This window comes from Neomonachus schauinslandi, chromosome 10 (assembly GCF_002201575.2).
Source record: "Neomonachus schauinslandi chromosome 10, ASM220157v2, whole genome shotgun sequence".
Taxonomy (NCBI): Eukaryota; Metazoa; Chordata; class Mammalia; order Carnivora; family Phocidae; genus Neomonachus; species Neomonachus schauinslandi.
Window position 1 is genome coordinate 35,222,564 of NC_058412.1, and position 18,470 is coordinate 35,241,033.

Consider the following 18,470-nt stretch of genomic DNA (forward strand, 5'->3'; position numbering starts at 1 on the left):
CGGAGCCAATCTCAAGGATCTCCTATCAAGAAGAGAGAATGACAACAATCAAATCCTTGCACAAATAAATACAGCATTACAAACACGGGTGAGTGCTTAGATGAAAAAGTACTGTGTACCATGCTTGAGGGAACACAGCAGAGCCTCACTGTGGTTGGGAGGATGGGAGTTGTCAAGAAAGGCCTCCGATGGACTTTGCTGTTAGGACCTGACCTGAGACACAGAAGCACGAAAGGAAGGGAAAGGCCTTCTCTTGGCTGAGGGGATGCATTTGTGATTGTTGTGAGGCTGCAAGAAGCTGACTCAGTGAGAACCCGAGTGGCAGGCGTGGAAGAGAGGCAGGAAAAGTAGATAGGCCTTGCAGGCCATGTCAGGGGCTTTGGATTTTATTTTGAGTGAAGTAGGCCAGTCGTTTGTTGCATGGTTCTCTTTACATATTAATAAAATTAATCTGATTTCTGTTGGAGAATGGATAGGAAGGTGCCGTGGATGGAAGTAGGGAAACTGGTTAGGAAACTACTCCATTCCACTAGTTCAGACAAGAGACCGTGGCGGTATATAGTCTACGATAGTGGATGTTTGGCAGGTTTGAGGTTGACCGTTTTTTCTTGCAGCAGTATAAAGGTGTTCCATTATCAGTACCACATAGCATTGAATGGGGACCACTGGTAGCCACGATTGTGGGGAGCACAGCATAACAGATACACTAGTGGAATCACTATGTTGTACACCTGAAACTAATGTATCATTGTGTGTCAACGTCAATAAAAAAAAAAAGTTGTCTTCTGGCTTGCTTAATTTTATTTTTTTAAATTTTAAAATTTTTTTATTTAAATTCATTTAATTTGCATATAATGTATTATTAGTTTCAGAGTAGAGGTCAGTGATTCATCAGTCTTATATAACACCCAGTGTGTATTACATCATGAGCCCTCCTTAATGTCCATCACCTAGTTACCCCATCCCCCACCCCGCTCCCCTCCAGCAACCCTCAGTTTGTTTCCTATGATTAAGAGTCTCTGATGGTTTGTCTCCCTCTCTGATTTCACTTGCTTAATTTTAGAACAGAAGTCTTTATCTGTTGTAATGAATCTTTTCTTCCTCTGGCTGCTTTTAAGACTTTATCAGAAGGTTTTAACAATTTGGTTATGATATGTTTTGCATAGTTTTTCCAAGTTCATTCTGTTTGGAATGTGTCAAGTTTCTTGAATCTGTGGGCTTAATAGTTTTCACCAAATTTAGAAGACTTTTGACCATTTTTTCCTTCAAATCTTTTTATGCTTCCTTTTTTTTTTTTTTTCTGGGAGTCCAGTTACATGTATATGACTGTTTGATATTATTCCATAGGTCATGGAGGTGTTTTTCCCTCCTTGTGCAGCAACCTCATTTCTTGCACTTTGCCCTTCAAATTCCAGCCACCTCTTCTTTCCAGAACTCCAGTCTCCATCGCCTCAACTCAGCAAGACTCTGTGCCAAGCTCTGGTTTTGCCCTGCCTGTACCTTGCCCTTAGAAACCCTCAAAACTCTCTCCAGGTGGTAATAGGGCAAGAATAGGGCTGATCTCATGTGTTTCCTTTATTTCAGGAGTCTCAGTCCTGTTCTCTCTGTTGTGCCACATCTGAAATTGATTGATGTCTTTTATCCACTTTTTAATAATTGTTTACAGGAGCAGTTCCTATAGCTGTTAATCTTTCATGGGTGGAGTGGACACAGTTATATGTTTCGTGTATTTTGGTATGTTTATTTGGTTAACGTCTGGCTTTCCGCAGTGGACTGTTGGTGGAGACCATTTTTGTTTCTGTTTATCATTGTTTCTTCATAATGTGTGCTCAGTCAATACTTGTTGAATGAAATAATTATTTTTAGATAAAAAACATTTATTTGTAATTAAAAATTGCAGGTCATAACTTTAAAAAATTGACAAATAGCATCAACAACAGAAAATCCAGGCAAATAATGAAATGTTACAATTATAATTAAGAAAGAGGGCACTCATTACTATCTAAAACAAAGATATTTTGGATGTGTTGCTTTGTAAGCAAGTCAGAACTATACTTGTAAAGTACAGTCTCTATCAGCAGTGCGGTGTTGGCCTTATACAGGGTCTTGGGACACACAGTTCAGGGATTGGTGGATTTTCAAAAATGATAATATTTAAGAATCTTTTTTAAAAAAACTCTTAAATGTGAAAGCAAGTGATTCATTGATGACTGGCTAACTTGCAGAAGTTTGCCCATTGAAAAGAGTCTCTTGCTAATTGGTTGCTTTTCAGAAGTGTAATTACTGATATGATGTTGTTATGGATTGATCAAGATGCATTTAAAACTGGTTATAGTAGTTATTCATTGTTTTGGTCATATAATAATTTTTTGTAGGGGGATAGAAAATTTATTTCCTCAGTCCCTCTTTTTAATCTTCCATCCATTAGAATTGCAGGAAATACTCTAGGAATTAGGCAGAGTTCTACCACTGTTATTGATCCTTCTTGAAGATGAGGTTTCATTTCCAGAAGTCTGTTATCAACTGAGTATCAATCAACATGTTTTCATCTTGTTTTGTCTTTGATTGATGTGCATTTGTGACTCTGGGCAACAGATGTTAAACAACTGTGAGACAAACAGGAGTAATTAAGAATATTATAAGATGGGACTAGAAGGCACATAGAAATCATGACCCAGTATTTCCTAGGCTTGAAGACAAATCCCACCAACTTCCTGAGTCTACCTTGAGTAGCCAAGTTTTTCCCTTAAGTTTTCCCTTTTCCTTTAAGTTTGGTTATGGATTGTTCCATCTCACCTGTGGAACAAAATGTAGGTAAATATGGAGTATGAGCAATAGTGCAAACTCCAAGGTTATGCTACTTTCCTTAACTAACTACTGTTGAGCTCTAAGGGCTGGACTCATTTATTATGTCAGTCAAAGTGAAGTTCCAATTGTTGATGATCACCTCAAGTTGGGCAAATTTTATAGGCAGGATCATAATCCTCAGGAGGCTATTTACAAATTATTATTTATATCTCCAGAAAAAATAATAAATTGCTACTTTCAGAGTGTTACAACAAAGAATAGTATATGAGAAGGCAAAAGTAACAGTATTTCATAATTAGTTAAGTAGCAGAAAAATGCTAGATGATCTCAGAAGTAAAAACTGTTCTGCATGTGGTACCATCAGATTTAAAAGTTCCAGCATAAGATCTGAAGATGTGTCTACTAATTTAGCTAAGGCTTCATTTGCTCTAAGACAAATAGGATATGCCTTAAATACTGGATCAAAAGACAGGTTATTCATAGGCCATGGATCTTTTTTTTTTTTTTTAATGCTTTTATTTATTTATTTGAGAGAGAGAATGAGAGAGAGCACATGAGAGGGGGGAGGGTCAGAGGGAGAAGCAGACTCCCTGCCGAGCAGGGAGCCCGATGCGGGACTTGATTCAGGGACTCCAGGATCATGACCTGAGCCGAAGGCAGTCGCTTAACCAACTGAGCCACCCAGGCGCCCCGGCCATGGATCTTTGATATGTGCCGTGCACTAATAGCTTTAGATCGTGACCTAACCTTTTCTTTTGTGTACATACAAAAAGGAAGTTTTATGATAATCTGGGAGATGCTGTTTAGGTGATTGTAGACTGATGTTGTGAGACCATAGAAAGCCTTTTCCATTGCTGCCTTTTCCATTCCAGGAAGGAGGTTCTAAAAAGTGTGACTTAGTCAAATGGTATCAAGTTTTTGCTATTTCGGAAAAGTTTGGTACCCATTGTGCAAAATACCCAGTTAATCTCAGAAGTACTTCTTACTGTCTTCTAGTGGTTGGTTTTGGGTAATTTTGATTAATTTGTAATCTCTCCTTAGATACTGTCTTTCCTTCAGCTGACATGTCTTGGCCAGGTCAGTGAGGAGATACTTACAGGGAGACTTAGAATCATCCACATCAGGGGAACAAGCCAAAGACTGGGCAAAATATTTAAAAATCACATATCCAACAAAAACTATATGCAGAATAAGTAAAGAACTCTCAAAACTCAATACTAAAAAACAAACAGCCATATAAAATTGGTAAAGCTTTTAACAGACATTTTGCTAGAGAAGATAGAAGATAGGCACATGAAATAATGTACAATGTCATTAGTCATTAGGGACATGCAAATTAAAACCATGATGACATAACACTACACACCTATTAGAACAGCTGAAACATTTTTCAGATGAAAATACCAAGCATGTTGGCAGGGGTTCTGAGAAACTGAAACTCTTATACGTTGCCAGTGGGAATGCAAGATGGTATAGTGACTCCGAGAATAGTTTATCAGTCTTTTGTACGTTAAACATGCACTGACTTGTTGACCAGTAATTCCATTCTTAGGAATTTGCCCTAGAGAAATGAAAACTTATATTTACCCCAGATCTGTACATTAATGTTTTTAGCATCTTTATTTGTAGTAGCTAAAAATTGGAAAGACCCACATGTACTGTCATAGATGAATGGATGAAGAAACGTCCATACGATGCAACAACACCCAGCAGTAAAAAGGAATTACTCTCGATGCACACAGCAACAGGGATGAGTCTCTAAAGCATTTTGCTATGCGAAAGAAACCCGACTCAAAGCTATATAATTCTATGTATATGACACTCTGGAAAAGGTAAAATAGATTGGAGAACAGATCAGTGGTTGCTGAGGGTTCTGGAAGGAGAAGGACTTGACCACAAGGGGGGAGCACAAAGGAATTTTTTAGGGTCATGGAACTTTCTGTATTCCAGCTGTGGTGTTGGGTACTCAAATCTATATGTGTGTTAAAACTTAAAAAATTACCAACTTTTTAAAGTTAATTTTATATGTTAACTTAAAAATAAAAAATAGGGCGCCTGGGTGGCTCAGTTGGTTAAGCGACTGCCTTCGGCTCAGGTCATGATCCTGGAGTCCTGGGATCGAGTCCCACATCAGGCTTCCTGCTTAGCAGGGAGTCTGCTTCTCCCTCTGACCCTCCTCCCTCTCATGCTCTCTGTCTCTCATTCTCTCTCTCGCAAATAAATAAAATCTTAAAAAAAATTAAAAATTAAAAATAAAAGACAAACGCACTAATTTGAAACCCTGTCCACATGACACCTGCACACGAATGTTTATAGCAGCTTTATTCATTACTGCCAAAACTTGAAAGCAACCAAGATGTCCTTTAATGAGTGAAAGGATAAGCAAGCTCTGCTCCTTCCATACAGTGGAATATTATTTAGCAATAAAGAGAAATGAGCTATCAGGCCATGGGAAGACATGGATTAACCTTAAATGCATATTGCTAAGTGCAAGACGCTGCGCTGAAAGGCTGCATACTGCATGATTCCAGTTACATAGCTTCTGGGAAAGGCAAAACTAAAGAGATGGTAAGAGATCAGTGGTTACCATGGGTTTGAGGGGAGGGAGAAAGCTCAAGCTGGTAAAGCATAGTGGATTTTTTAGGGTGATAAAGTATTACGTGTGATAAGGTAATGGTGGATATGTGACATTATGCATTTGTCAACCCCCATAGAATTTTACAGCACAAAGACTGAATTATAATGTATGCAATATTTTTGAAATTTTTAATTGTGGTAAAATGTATGTAACATTTAATTTGTCATTTTTACCTTTTATTTTTTTAAAAGATTTTATTTATTTATTTGAGAGAGAGTGTGTACAAGCAGGGGGAGTGGCAGGGAGAGGGAGAAGCAGGCTCCCCGCTGAGCAGGGAGTCCGACGCGGGGCTGGATCCCAGGACCCTGGGATCATGACCTGAGCCTAAGGCAGACACTTAACCGACTGAGCCATGACTGAGCCACCCAGGCGCCCCATTTTTACCATTTTTTAAAGATTGATTTATTTATTTGAGGGAGAGAGGGAGGGAGGGGGATGGAGGGAGAAAGAGAGAGGGAACACCAGTGGGGGTAGGGGCAGAGGGAGAGGGCGAAGGAGACAAGTAGATTCCAAGCTGAGCAGGGAGGCTGCTGTTGGGCCCTTACCTCAGACCATATATAAAAATTAACTCAAAATGGACCAAAAACATAGGGGACCATCTCTATGACATTGGACTTTCAATGATTTTTTGAATACGACACTAAAAGCACAGGCAACAACAAAATTAGGCAAATTGGACTTGATCAAAATGTAAAACTTTTGTTCATCAAAGGATACTATTAGGATGGCAAAAAGACAACCCACAGAATGGGAGAAGACATTTGCAAAGTGTATATCTGATAAGGGATCAATAGCCAAATTATACAAAGAGCTACTAAATTCAACAACAAAAAAATGCAAACAATGCCATACAAAAATGGGCAAAAAACTTGAATAGACTTTTCTCCAAAGAAGACATACAAATGGCCAATAAGCACATGAAAATATGTTCAACATCATTAATCAGGGAAATGCAAATTAAAACCACAATGAGATACCACCTCACACCCATTAGGACGGCTATTACAAAAAAAAGTGTTGACAAGGATGGAGAATATTTTCATATGCTTATTAGCCGTTTCTTTATCTGCTTTGGAGAAAAGTCCTTTCCCCACTTTAAAAATTTGGGTTCCTGTTTTTTTTGTTGTTGTTGATGAGTTGTAAGAGTTCTGTCTGTATTTTGAATACTAGAGCCTTACCAGATACAGGTTTTTCCCACTGTCCAAAAGCAGAATGTTCCTATGGAATCTGAAATGGTCTAAAGTGAAGAAGCAGTTACTCTTAGTTTACAGTTGACCCTTGAGCAACATGGGGGTGAGGGGTGCCAACCCCCCATGCAGTCAAAAATCCATGTATGAGCCTTTTGAGCCTTTTGAGCCTTTTATGAGCCTTTGGCTCAGGTCATGATCCCGGGGTCCTGGGATCGAGTCCCGCAACGGGCTCGTTGCTCAGCGGGGAGCCTGCTTCTCCCTCTGCCTGTGCTCTCTCTCTCCGACAAATAAATTAATAAAATCTTTTTTAAAAATCTGCATATAAGTTGGTCCCACGCAGTTCAAACCCACGTTCTTCAAGGGTCAACCTATATGGAAACATTTTTGAGTGTTCCTAGACCTCAAAAATAACCTCTTAGGCTTTTTGGATGCCTTAGGACACATTTTGCTAATGGATGCACAAAATAAGTTGAGATAAAGCACATGTGCGCAAAGACATAGTTCCTAAGTACGGCGGCTGGATGCTGAGATGCTGAGTGTAGTTCCTGGGGAAGGCGCTTGGCGGCGCCCCTCTCGCTGCTCAGGGTACACGCTGCCTGTACAACAGCTCAGGGCAAAACCAATGCTGAATGCTATTTTTGCTTTTCATCTTTTTCATAAAAATGAAAATCCTCTTCAGATTTCTTGCAGTTAGTGAAAACAGGTACTAATGTAGGTCTTTCAAAACTAATGTAGGTCTTTCAAAAAAGCTAAGTGGCCTGATGAGAACTTTCAAAAAGCGGAGGATACCATCTATATATGATTTCAAATATGGTATTTTCCTCCATTCTGTGGGCTGCCATTTCACTCACCGAATAATGTTCTTTCATGCACAGAAGTTTTTAATTTTGATGAAGTCTAATTTATCTATTTTTTTATTATGTTACATTAATCACCATACATTACATCATTAGTTTTTGATGTAGTGTTCCATGATTCATTGTTTGTGCATAAAACCCAGTGCTCCATGCAGAACGTGCCCTCTTTAATACCCATCACCAGGCTAACCCATCCTCCCACCCCCCTCCCCTCTATTTTTTTATTCATCTATTTTTTCTTTGTTTGTTTGTGCTTCTGGTGTCATATTGGAGAAGCCATTGCCAAATCCAAGGTCATAAAGATTTGGCCCTATGTTTTTCTTCTAAGAGTTTTATAGTTTTAGCTTTGAAATATAAGTCTTCTATTCATTTTGATTAATGTTTGTATATGGAGTGAGTTAAGTGTCCACTTTCATTCTTTTACATATAGATATTCAGGTGTCCCAGCATCATTTGTTAAAGTGAATGGTCTTTCCCCCACTTAATGATCTTGATACCTTTATCAAAAATCAGTCTTCCTTAATTTTTTTTCAATAAAGTTTTATTGCTTTCTGTGAAGGGGTCTTACATATATTTGTTAGATGTATTTTATTTTAAAAATTTTAATATGGAAAATTTCAAATACATACAAAAACAGGTGTACTCATCACTCATCCTCCACAACTCACAGCCAATCTTATTACATCTTATTCTTACACATTTCTCTACCTCCATCTTATTTTTATAAGACAAGTTTAGTGAAGTGTACTTGACATGCAGTAAAATGTACCCTTTTTATAATTCGATGAGATATGACCAATGTATTCAGTCACGTAAGCCAGCATAACCAAGATATAGAATATTTGAAACACCCCAAAAAGTTTATGACCCCATTTACAGCCAAATCCCTTCCTCCCAATCCCAGCTCCTGGAAAATACCAATTGGATTTCTGTCCCTATAGTTTTGTCTTTTCTAGTACTGGGCCTCAATTTTGTTTATAAAATTCTTGATTTTTAACAGACCAGTGTTTTAGACAGCAGACTTTATTTCGGGACTCTCTCATGTTTCAAAGGTTACATAGCTAGGTCAAACTGGAGCTCTGGCAACAGCCCTTCTGCTTGAGGGAGAGTAAACAAGTGACCATCTCCCCGTCAGGGCACAGGCAAGATGCAAAATGGGGCTCTGTACCCCCTAAGGGAGGGGAGGAGGGAGCCTTGAGAAAATAGTGTCCTTTGGGAACAGCCTTCCACATCCTCTTTTCTGTGGTTAATTGCAAGGTATTGATTGAAACCATTTCATTCCTCTTCTAAAAATTCTCACTCAACAAATACTTGTTGAAAACCTATTTTTCAGGCACTGGTGTAGATGTTTGGGAATATTTGTGGACAAAATAAAGATTTCCACCCTGATGGACATTAAATTCTGTCAGGCATAAAGAAACACTAAACAATAAACTTAAGAGATTAAAAATCATATGGTATGGTAGGGGTGATAAGGGCAATGCAGGAAAGTAAAAGATCAGGAAAGGAGGGCAGCAGGAGGGCGGGGATGGATTGAAGAGTTATGTAGGACAGTCAGGGCCTGTCTCCCTGAGAAAGTGGGAACGCAACAAACCCTAGAAGGGATGGGGAGTTGAGCAGGTGGGTGCCGGGGAATGAGTAACCCAGGCTGAGGGAATGGTTGGAGCTAAGGTCCTGCAGAATGTTTGAGAATCAGAAAGGAGGCCGGTGAGGCTGGAGCAGAGTGAATAAGAGGAAGGAGAAGGAGATGGGGTCAAAGACTGAGCAGGCCTTGCGCGTGCACGGTCTCGTAGATGAGTTGAGAAGATTTGCCCTCTACTGTCAACGATGTTGTCTTTAGCCACATAGCCTGATTCCTGCATTGCAGGGTTTAAAACACTGCACCAAATCTCATGGGATTCCAGGAGATAACTGGCAAATAGAATTAGGGAGAATCTTTGGGTTAAATACGGACTGACTTTTTCTCAACTGAAGCTACCTAACAGCTACTTCTCTACAGAGCAGAGCAGAGTGATAATTCCCAGCCTTTGTTCCAGTAGGTCTGGGTTTGTGATCCTAGAACCACTACTTCCAAGCTGTGTGACCTGGGGCAGCTTGATTCTCCTTTCTGAGCCTGTTTCCTTGGTCCCAAAGTAGGGTAATTAGTACCCGTCATGGGCTTAAGTGGGCCCCCCAACCAAATTCTTTTGTTGAAGTCCTAGCCCCCAGTACCTCAGAATGTGACCCTATTTGGAGTTAGGGTCTTTACAAAGATAATGACGTTAAGGTGAGGTCATGAGTGTAGGCCCTAATCCAATAAGACTGCTGTCTTGACATGAGGTAGAAACTGGGATGCAGACATGCACAGAGGAAAGACCATGTGGGGACACAGGGAGAAGTTGGCTGGCTGCAAACCGAGAAGGGAGACCTCAGATGAAACCAACCCTCCAACACCTTGATCTTGGACTTCTAGCTCCAGAAGCGTGAGAAAGCAAATTTCTATTGTTTAAGCCCTCCAGTCTGTGGTATTTTGGTATGGCAGCCCCAGCAAACTTATACGGTACTCCAGAGGTACTGTTATAGGGTGCACTTTTTGGTAACCAGAGTCTAAAGGCTGTGCTTTCTAAGTCTGTTTCATTCTTTCCCTGCAGAGGTGCATTCTCCCCACCAGCAGCGATTCTGCCAGGAATAGACATTCTCAGGAACAATTACTAGAGTTTTAATTTTTTTCCACTACAGAAAATATTTTTTTTCATGAAATAGGCCAAGTTGCTATTTAAACTCCATCTCTATATCCCTGTTGATTTTACCGTATGCAAACACATGAAAGTAAAATAGAAATATAGTTAAAAATGAAACCTTGTAGGAAAGTGTACGAGGAAAAACTCTCTCTCCCTTCAAGCTTCTACTCCCTGCTGTGTGCTCAAAGGTCAGGGCTGATGACAGTTTACTTATGTATTCTTCCAGGAACATATTTTATTCATTTATCAGAAAGTATAGGTAAATGCATCCTTTAAAAAATTTCTACAAAAGATACCAAACTCTATGGAGGGTACTACCATCCTCCCCCGTTTAATATCTTACAGATTTTTTCCTATCAGCCATACACATCAACTTCATTCTGTCTCCTGGGCTATATAATAGAGTTCACATAATTCTAATTTCAAAGGTCAGATGGTTCTGGGGAGGAAGGTTCCAAAAAGTAGTCTTTCCATGAGGCCATCAGAGACCTGGCTGCTTGCACCTCTCTGCTGTGCCATCTGCAGCATCATCTCCACCCGAGGCCGGCTGCAAGATGCTTGCCAGTGGCTTTTGGAAATACATGTTTTTTATATTTACATTCATAGGACAAGGGGAGGGGAGAGAGAGAAAGAAGCCTCTCCTTGTGGGCCATAGCTTCTTTTAGGCAGGCCGAGCTCCTACTGAGACTGGTAACTGTTGCCAGGAAAACACCCTGTATAGATTGGACTAAGCCAAGCAAGATCATCCTCTAGTGGGAGTTGGGATGGAGGCCTGACCGAGTCTGGGTTCCTGGGTGGGCTGGCATGGATAGTAGGTTGGGGGTCAGCAGTGTCTGCAGGGTAGGAGTGATCTCATTTGCAAAGAACTGCATTCAAGCATGTTCACGTGTGTGCAAGTAAAGAAAGATGTAGAGAAGGATGTTCACCCAAACTGGCTAATAGTGGTTATCTTTGATTAGTTGTTTCAACTCTTTACAATGACTACATTTACATTTTACAAAACAAAACAAAAAAAGCCATTTTAAAAGACCTGCCATTAAACAACCATTCCATAAGTCACCACTTGGGATAGAAATAGAATAATTGTCTTTTTTCAAGGGCGTGCAGAGTTTTATGGCGATCCTCACAATAAACATTTTTTTTTTAAGATTTTTATTTATTTGTGTGAGAGAGAGAGAGCACAAGCAGGGGGAGCGGCAGGCAGAGGGAGAAGCAGGCTCTTGCTGAGCAGGGAGCCTGACACGGGTCTCCATCCCAGGACCCTGGGATCACGACCTGAGCCAAAGGCAGATGCTTCACCAACTGAACCACCCAGGCGTCCATCACAACAAACATTATGAGAATTATTTCAGACATCCTGTAGACATGGGTCATTGGGTACAAGCTGATATGAATTTCTGCTCTGCCATTTCACCTGCTTCCCATATGCCTGCCTGTTCAGGAAGTGGGTATTCAAAGAGGAAAGTTTCCTGCCCTCTCCTCCGCCAGGTGCTTGTCCTCATGGGGTGGGACAGCATGTACAAATAGAACTGAGGCACTATGTGGTTGTTTTCATGAAGAATATGGGATCACAGAGAGGAAGTGATCCATTGGCTGGGAGAAGTGGAGGAAAAGCTTGCAGGGGATGTGATATTAGAATTGTGTGGGAATAATCAGAGGAGGTGGGCGGTGGCAAACACAGTGCCTGGCTTGCCCATGAAGGGACTGGGGCCACGTGGTGCTCTCACAGCAGGCCAGCCTCCTGGCTAGAACTCAACTGGCATTGAAAGGCAGGCTGGTGTCCTGTATTCATTTTCTATTGCTGTGTAACAAATTGCCACAAATCTAGGAGTTTAAAGCAACATCCTTTTATTATCTCTTAGTCTATAGGCTGAAGTCCAGCAAGGCATGGCTGGACTCTATGCCCTGAGTCTCACGTGGCTGAAGTAAAGGTGTGGGCAGGGCTGTGTTCCTTTCTGGAGGCTGGGTGGAGGTGGGGGGGGGGGCAGAATTTGCTTCTAGGTTCATTCAGATTGTTGGCCAAATTCAGTTTCTTGCAGTTCCCCTCTGTCTTCAAGGCAGCAGCATTCTGGCCAGGCACATGGAGCCCTTCCTGGGCTTCCAATCTCTCACCTCCCCTTCTGCTTTTCTCCAATGCTTTTAAGGGCTCATGTGATTCCACTGGGCCAACCTAGATAATCCAGGATAATCTCTGTATTTTAAGATCAACTGATGAGTGACCTGAATTACATGTTCAAAATCTCTTTTGAATGAGTAAAGTAACAGATTATAGTCCCAGGGAGTAGGACCTGCAATCTTTTGGTGGGGTGGGGTGTTGCGGGGGTGAGTAGGAGTGGGGCCGGATTCTGCTTGCTACAGTTTCTGAGTTGGACCTTGGTAGCCATCAATACCTAATACAGAATCCTGATGAACCACCTAAGAGGATACCGTGCTTCCTGCTGGGTGACCAGGGCCAGTCCCAGCCCTGCCAGGCCTCCTCCTTCTCTGGGAAGGGTCAGTGAAGTTGGTTGGTACTGGGCCCAGGGCCACCTGCCCTGCTGGCCAAGGCTCATCTAAGAATTGGCCTCAAGTATTTTACATGTATTGTAATAATAAATTCATGACCAACATTTTTAAAAATCAGGAACAGTCTCATGAAAATCTGCATTTTTGCTTTCTCTGGAAAATTCATCAGTTCTGGCAATGCTGAGTTCCTGGCCAAGCTGGAACTGGGGGCACCCTGGGGGAAGGGAGGTGGGTCTGCGCCCCCTCCCCAAAAGTATCTGCCCTAGGAGGCCCCACTGAGTCCATACCCAGTCTTCCCCCAGGGTCTCCACTAGGACGAGGAGAGAATCAACATTTACTGGGCCCTCGCCAGTGGCAGCCACTGAATATGTATTAACTCATTTAATTCTCAAAACAACTATTTTACTGGTGCTTCCACGGCACACGGTGCGGGCCTTATGCCAGGGTGGCCTCTAACCCACGCCGCCACCAGCCGGAGCTCGTCCCCCGCGGCCCCTCGGCGGCCTGCCCCCACCCCCGCCGGCTCCGCGTCCCCGTCCCCGGCTCCAGAGCGCGGCCGGGAGGCCGGGCGGGGAAGGGGCCAGAGCCTGGAAGCCCGCCGCGCCCGCCGCCGCCGGTCCTCCGCCCTCGGGGCCGCCGCGGGCCGTCCCGCCGTGGTCACGTGAAGGGCCGAGCGGAGCGCGCCCAGCCCGGGCCTCCCGGGGCCCGAGGACAGAGTCCGCCGCGGCGGCCCCGACGCTCTCGCATCCCGGCCCGCTGAGCCGCCGCCGAGATGCCCGGGGCCGGCCGAGCCGCGGGCGTGCGCCGCCTCCGCCCGCAGCCCTCCGAGGAGCCGCCCGCGCAGGAGGTAAGGACGCCCCGAGGGCTGGCGGCGCGCGTCGACGGCAGAGTCTCTGGCCCCGAGGTTTCCCTCCCGGCGCGGCCACCCCCAGAGCTCCGACCCCGCGCAAAGCCAGCGCCTGCTGCTGGGAATAAGGGCCCGGTGTAGGGAGTTGGGCGAGGAGCCCCCTTCCCGCCCCGGGGCTGACTCCGTCCTCTGGGCCGCGGGAGCCCTGGCGCCGGGGCTGCTCCGCAGGAAAGCGCACAGGCGGCTGGAGCTCCCGCGATCCGCGCCCCGGGCCGCAGCCCTGCACGCTGGAGTCGGTAGGGGGGCTGTCAAGTCCGCGCCCGCGCTGCCTGAGCCCACCCGCCTCCCCCGGGCGGGGGCCGCGCTGGAAGCCGCGCCCGGGCTCGGTGTTGGGGGTCCGGTGCCAATTTAGCGCGCCCCTGCGCGTCCCGGGGTCTAGGGAGGCCCGTGCTCGCCGCACTGCGCTCCATGGCGGCAGGAAAATATGCGAGGGTCCCATTGCAGGGAAACGCCCGGGAAAAAGGCTGCAGGATGTGGATCTGGGAGTGCTGATGCAGCCCGGGCTCTTCTCATCCCCGCGGGACGAAGCAGATGGGCTCAGCTCTGCACTTCTTTGGAAGACGGGGAGCTTCCAAGCAGTCATTCCTGGACTGTTTCCTGTCTCTGGATAAGAACTCAGAGTGCGGAGGGAAGCAGAACTCCAGGCGTTGGAGCCCCTGCTCTGACTCAGAAAATCCTAACTGTGAATTACAAGATGAGGGGGGCCCATTACCTGGTGGAGCCTCCGGTTTCCCCCTCTGTAAGGTGGGGATGAAAAGTCACGCCCACCTCAGAGAGTCTGAAGACCTTGTGAGTCAGGCCCAGGGCACAGTGCCTGGCACGCGGTAATGACAGCCAGGCTTCAGGCGTCTCTGGGAGCGTTCATGGGGTGGGGCAAGTGTGTGGGAGGTGAAGGGTCTTTCAGTCCCCTCTTCCTCTCCTCGTTGAGCTGGCCTCTCCCGCTCTGCACTGTTCTGCCATTGCCCCTGTCCCTTCTCGGTGGGCTCCTGTAGCCTGCTTAAGGGAGTCCACCAGGCAGGCTCTTTTGTGTAGGGTTTAAAATCCCTGCCTGGTGCATTGGCCTCCCTCTTTGGCCTGCTGGTCCCTCAAAGAGGCCTGGCCACTTCCAACAGGTGAATTCTACCATGTCTCCCTAAGGTAGAGGAAAGCAGGTCAAGGAGAAAGAGGAGGGGAAGGACTCTTGGTCCCTAGCTCTGACCCAACCCAGGTGGTGCTCCCCTCATTCTGCACAATGAGGGACCTGTGATCACCAGAGTTTTCTGTGGCAAGAGCATCTTTTCAGATTGAGATTGTCCATGTCCTCCCTCTGTGTGCTTAATATTTCTTTGTCTAAATAAGAGAAGAATGTAAAAAAAACTAATCATTCGAGACCTCAAGAAATGCAGGGAGGGCTGAAAACAGCCCAGAGTCCTGGTTTAGTCCCGGGTGAGGCTTTTGGCTTAATGCACGCCTGCAGGAATCACATACTTATGTCTCAGTAGCTTTCAAAGACCTCTCCCAGGGGAGCAGGCATAAAAGGTGGGGAGCCTGGTACCAACTGGTAATTCTAGCAGAACCCCTTGTTTTCTGAGATAACAGCGATGATTGAGTCATTAAGCCAAGCAAGGCTCTGACCTAAGATGCTTGGTGGCTATGATGATGTGGTTAGTTTGGGGTCACTTAATAAAAAACTGCCTAGTCATCGGAAATGCATTTCTGCCCTCTCCTTTCAAGTTGTTTTTTAGATCCTTTTTCTGCCGGGTGTTTCTTTTGGCAGATGCTGAGGTGGCAATCCACTCCTTTGGTACTCTTACCAACACTTTCAGCTTTGAAATTGAAATAATCCAATGCTAGTGATTCTCAGCCTTACTGTTGGTTAGAATTACCTGGGGAGTTTTTTAGAAATGTATCTGGGTTCCAGCCCTACCGCAGAGATTCTGATTTAATTGGTCTGAGTGTGGCCTGGGTAACAGTCACTTTAAAGCTACCAAGTATTGAAAGCACAGCCAAGGCTGAGAGCCCATGTCCTGTACGCTGTTACTTTGTGATCTGTGTGATCACCTCTTGATATTTTATGTGCTTCTCTTTGAATGTTCTTATTCTTAAAACTTTTCATTCAAGTCTTAGATTACCCTGGCTTCAGGCTCTTGGGGTCTCCTGGTGTTCCCTTATAGTGATTTGCAGACAAGTTTTTTGCAGGAGGAACATGGGAGGAACCAGGAAGGCCGGGGAGAGGATGAGTTACATCAGGTGGTCACAAGCTGAAATGCCCACAGGGGCCAGGGAAGAACATAAAGCCAGTGGCCTAGGTGGGAATGACTCAGCTGGAGAGTGGGGCTGGTGGTGACATGGAGGGTATGTCTTTTGTCCGAAAAAGATCATGGTTATCCACTTCCAGTTGGTTGAGGCTCCAGGGGCTATCATAGATTGCAAAAAATGGCCGCAGACTCTTCCCATCCTGGATACAACCCCATTTGCAATGAGCCTCTGCAACTCCTTACATCAGGAGATGGAGTCAATTTCTCCAGCCCTTGAGACCATTGACCCTGAGACTTGCTTTAGCCAATGGGACAGCAGCAGATGCGACACAAGCAGAGATATGAAAAATACTCGAGCATTGGTGCTTGCTCTCCTGATGCTCCTGGGAACCCTTTGACCACTGGCGTGTGGAAGAGCCCTGGCTAGCCTGCTGCATGATGCACATGTCCAAGACATGTGAGTGCGGCTGTCCTGGGCCATCTCCTCCAGATGACCATACAGATCCCCTAAATTGGCCTAGACCAGAAGGACTTGCCTGGCCGACCCACAGAATTTGAAAAAATAATGAGTGTTTCTTCAGATGACCTGAGTATCAGGGTGGGTAGCAAAAGCATATTGAAATAGAGCCCAGAATTGCCAGATGTTATGACCTTTCAAAGAGAAATCAGAAGTTCAAATTTTTGTGTAAGCTCCAGTTTTTTAAAAAATTTGAATTAGTAACCAGCATCCATGAAGCACTCTCTGGGCCAAACAAAACACATCTTTAGGCTGCACTTGGCCTGCAGGTTGTTGGTCTTTCTGCACAGAGGGACTAACAGCTAACTGCTACCCCTTCTCTCACGGTCTCGCCATGGCTGCCATGCCCTGGCTTACCCTTAGCAGCTAGCTGTTTCTTTATGTGAAATGCCCACACTATACTTTATAACCCCAGCTTCTCTTGGCAGTCTTTCCATTTGGAAACGGAAGCTGCTGGTATTGCCAGTCTTCATGGAGGAAGTGAGATTTGAGATGGGCCCCCCATGAAGGAAAGTTCTAGAAAGGGTACTCCTGGTTTTAGGTGTGCAAGTGGGGCTGGTGATGGGACAGTGGACAATGCACCCACTAGTTTCAGCCAGAGAAGAGGGCTACTGTAAGGAAATGAGAGAGACGAAGCTGGAGAGAGGGGAGATTGTGGAGCCCCTAAAGGCCAAGTTTTACATTTGATTCTGCGGGCACTCTAGGCAAAGAGAAGTCACTAGAAGCTTTTGCATAGGGGTTGCATGGGGAAAGCAGTGATCACCTCTATTCTGGGTGTCAGTGTGCCCATAACCAATGGGGGCAAGGAAGGGAGGCAGAGAGAGACAGGAAGTATAGTGCTTGTAATGATAGAGGGAAAAACAGATGGGAGAAAATTTTCCTTAAGATTTACAGTAACTTCTTTTTACCTTAGGTTGTGGTTAGTTAGGTTAATTTTCTTATATATCTAAACGAGACTTATCAGCTTTTTTTAAAGCACTTCTATCAACAACTTCGTCAAGGTTCTTGTCTGACTTAAAGGTATCTGGAGCTTCCAGTCGTTTATTCCTACACTGGGGACATAGGGAAAGAACTTCCTTGCTTTCTCATGAGAGCTTCTGGAAATGATCATTCCCTACCCCCCTGCGCTTTCTCTGCCCTCTCTCCCTAAGGGATTCTAAGTTATCCACCTTTCCTCAGAATGAAGGCTTACAGTGTTGAGAGGGCTGGAGGAGAAAACACAAAAATCTTAAATACATTTTCCATCTTGGGGAGAGGGAGAAAATGTCATAGCTAGAAGAAAAGGACAGAAAGAAAATCCAGAGAAGTCAGTTATTGCCCCAGTGCCATGAGAATACAAAGCATACAAGAAGCAGTAGTAAAATGGCCATATTTAGACCAGTGATTTTCCATCTTGCCCGCATGTTGGAATCCCCTGGGAACTTTACAAATTCGTCCTGGGTCTCACTTCCTTGAGACTCTGAGGCTCTTGGTCTGGGCAACGGGATCTTTGCGAGCAAAGCTCGGAAGGTGGTGGTAGGTGCTGTGGGAGTTCAGAACTGCTGTCCTGGCAGGCTCTGGTGCCTCCCCGAGGCTGGGTCTGCTGTTGTGAGGTGCAAAGCCATCTATAAGCTGCGTCTGGAGGGAACATCGCTATTTGGTCTTCGCTTGTTTTCATGGTAGGTAGGGGCAGTGGATCGAATGTAAACTTGACAGTATGCAGTTTTGAAACAGCATGTCTAACACAAGCCACATTCTTGGGTTGGATGAAAATGATTTGTTTTATGGAAAGATCCAGATGGCCTTAGTACTAGTGAGAATGGTCATTACACTAAGTTTGCCTGGGGAGAGTACTTCTTCCCAAGCAAAGATGGACAGGAGCCTTAGAAGTTGCTCACAAACAGGATGGAGAGAAGGAAGACAAGTAGGAGCAGAAGACGGAGTGGGTGAGATTTTAAAAAGAGGCAGATGTCCGAAATGGACTAGGTAAGAATGGGAAAGCTTGGAAACAACATAAAGGTAAATTTGCTGTTGTCAAAGTGTCAGCGTATTTAAACGTAACAGATGAATTCAGATGGCAAGGCCGGGGGGGATGGAAGAGGTGCCCTGGTG

The 18,470-nt window shown here is 44.7% G+C and overlaps 1 protein-coding gene across 1 annotated transcript in view; it reads left to right on the forward strand.

Moving 5' to 3' along the window:
- Positions 1–13,490: 13,490 nt before the first annotated feature.
- Positions 13,491–18,470, forward strand: part of LOC110587352 (two pore calcium channel protein 1-like) — a 36,462-nt gene continuing 31,482 nt past the window's right edge. The window contains exon 1 of the mRNA XM_021697598.1: positions 13,491–13,565. Coding sequence (XP_021553273.1) covers positions 13,491–13,565 — 75 coding nt within the window. The remainder of the gene's footprint in view (positions 13,566–18,470) is intronic.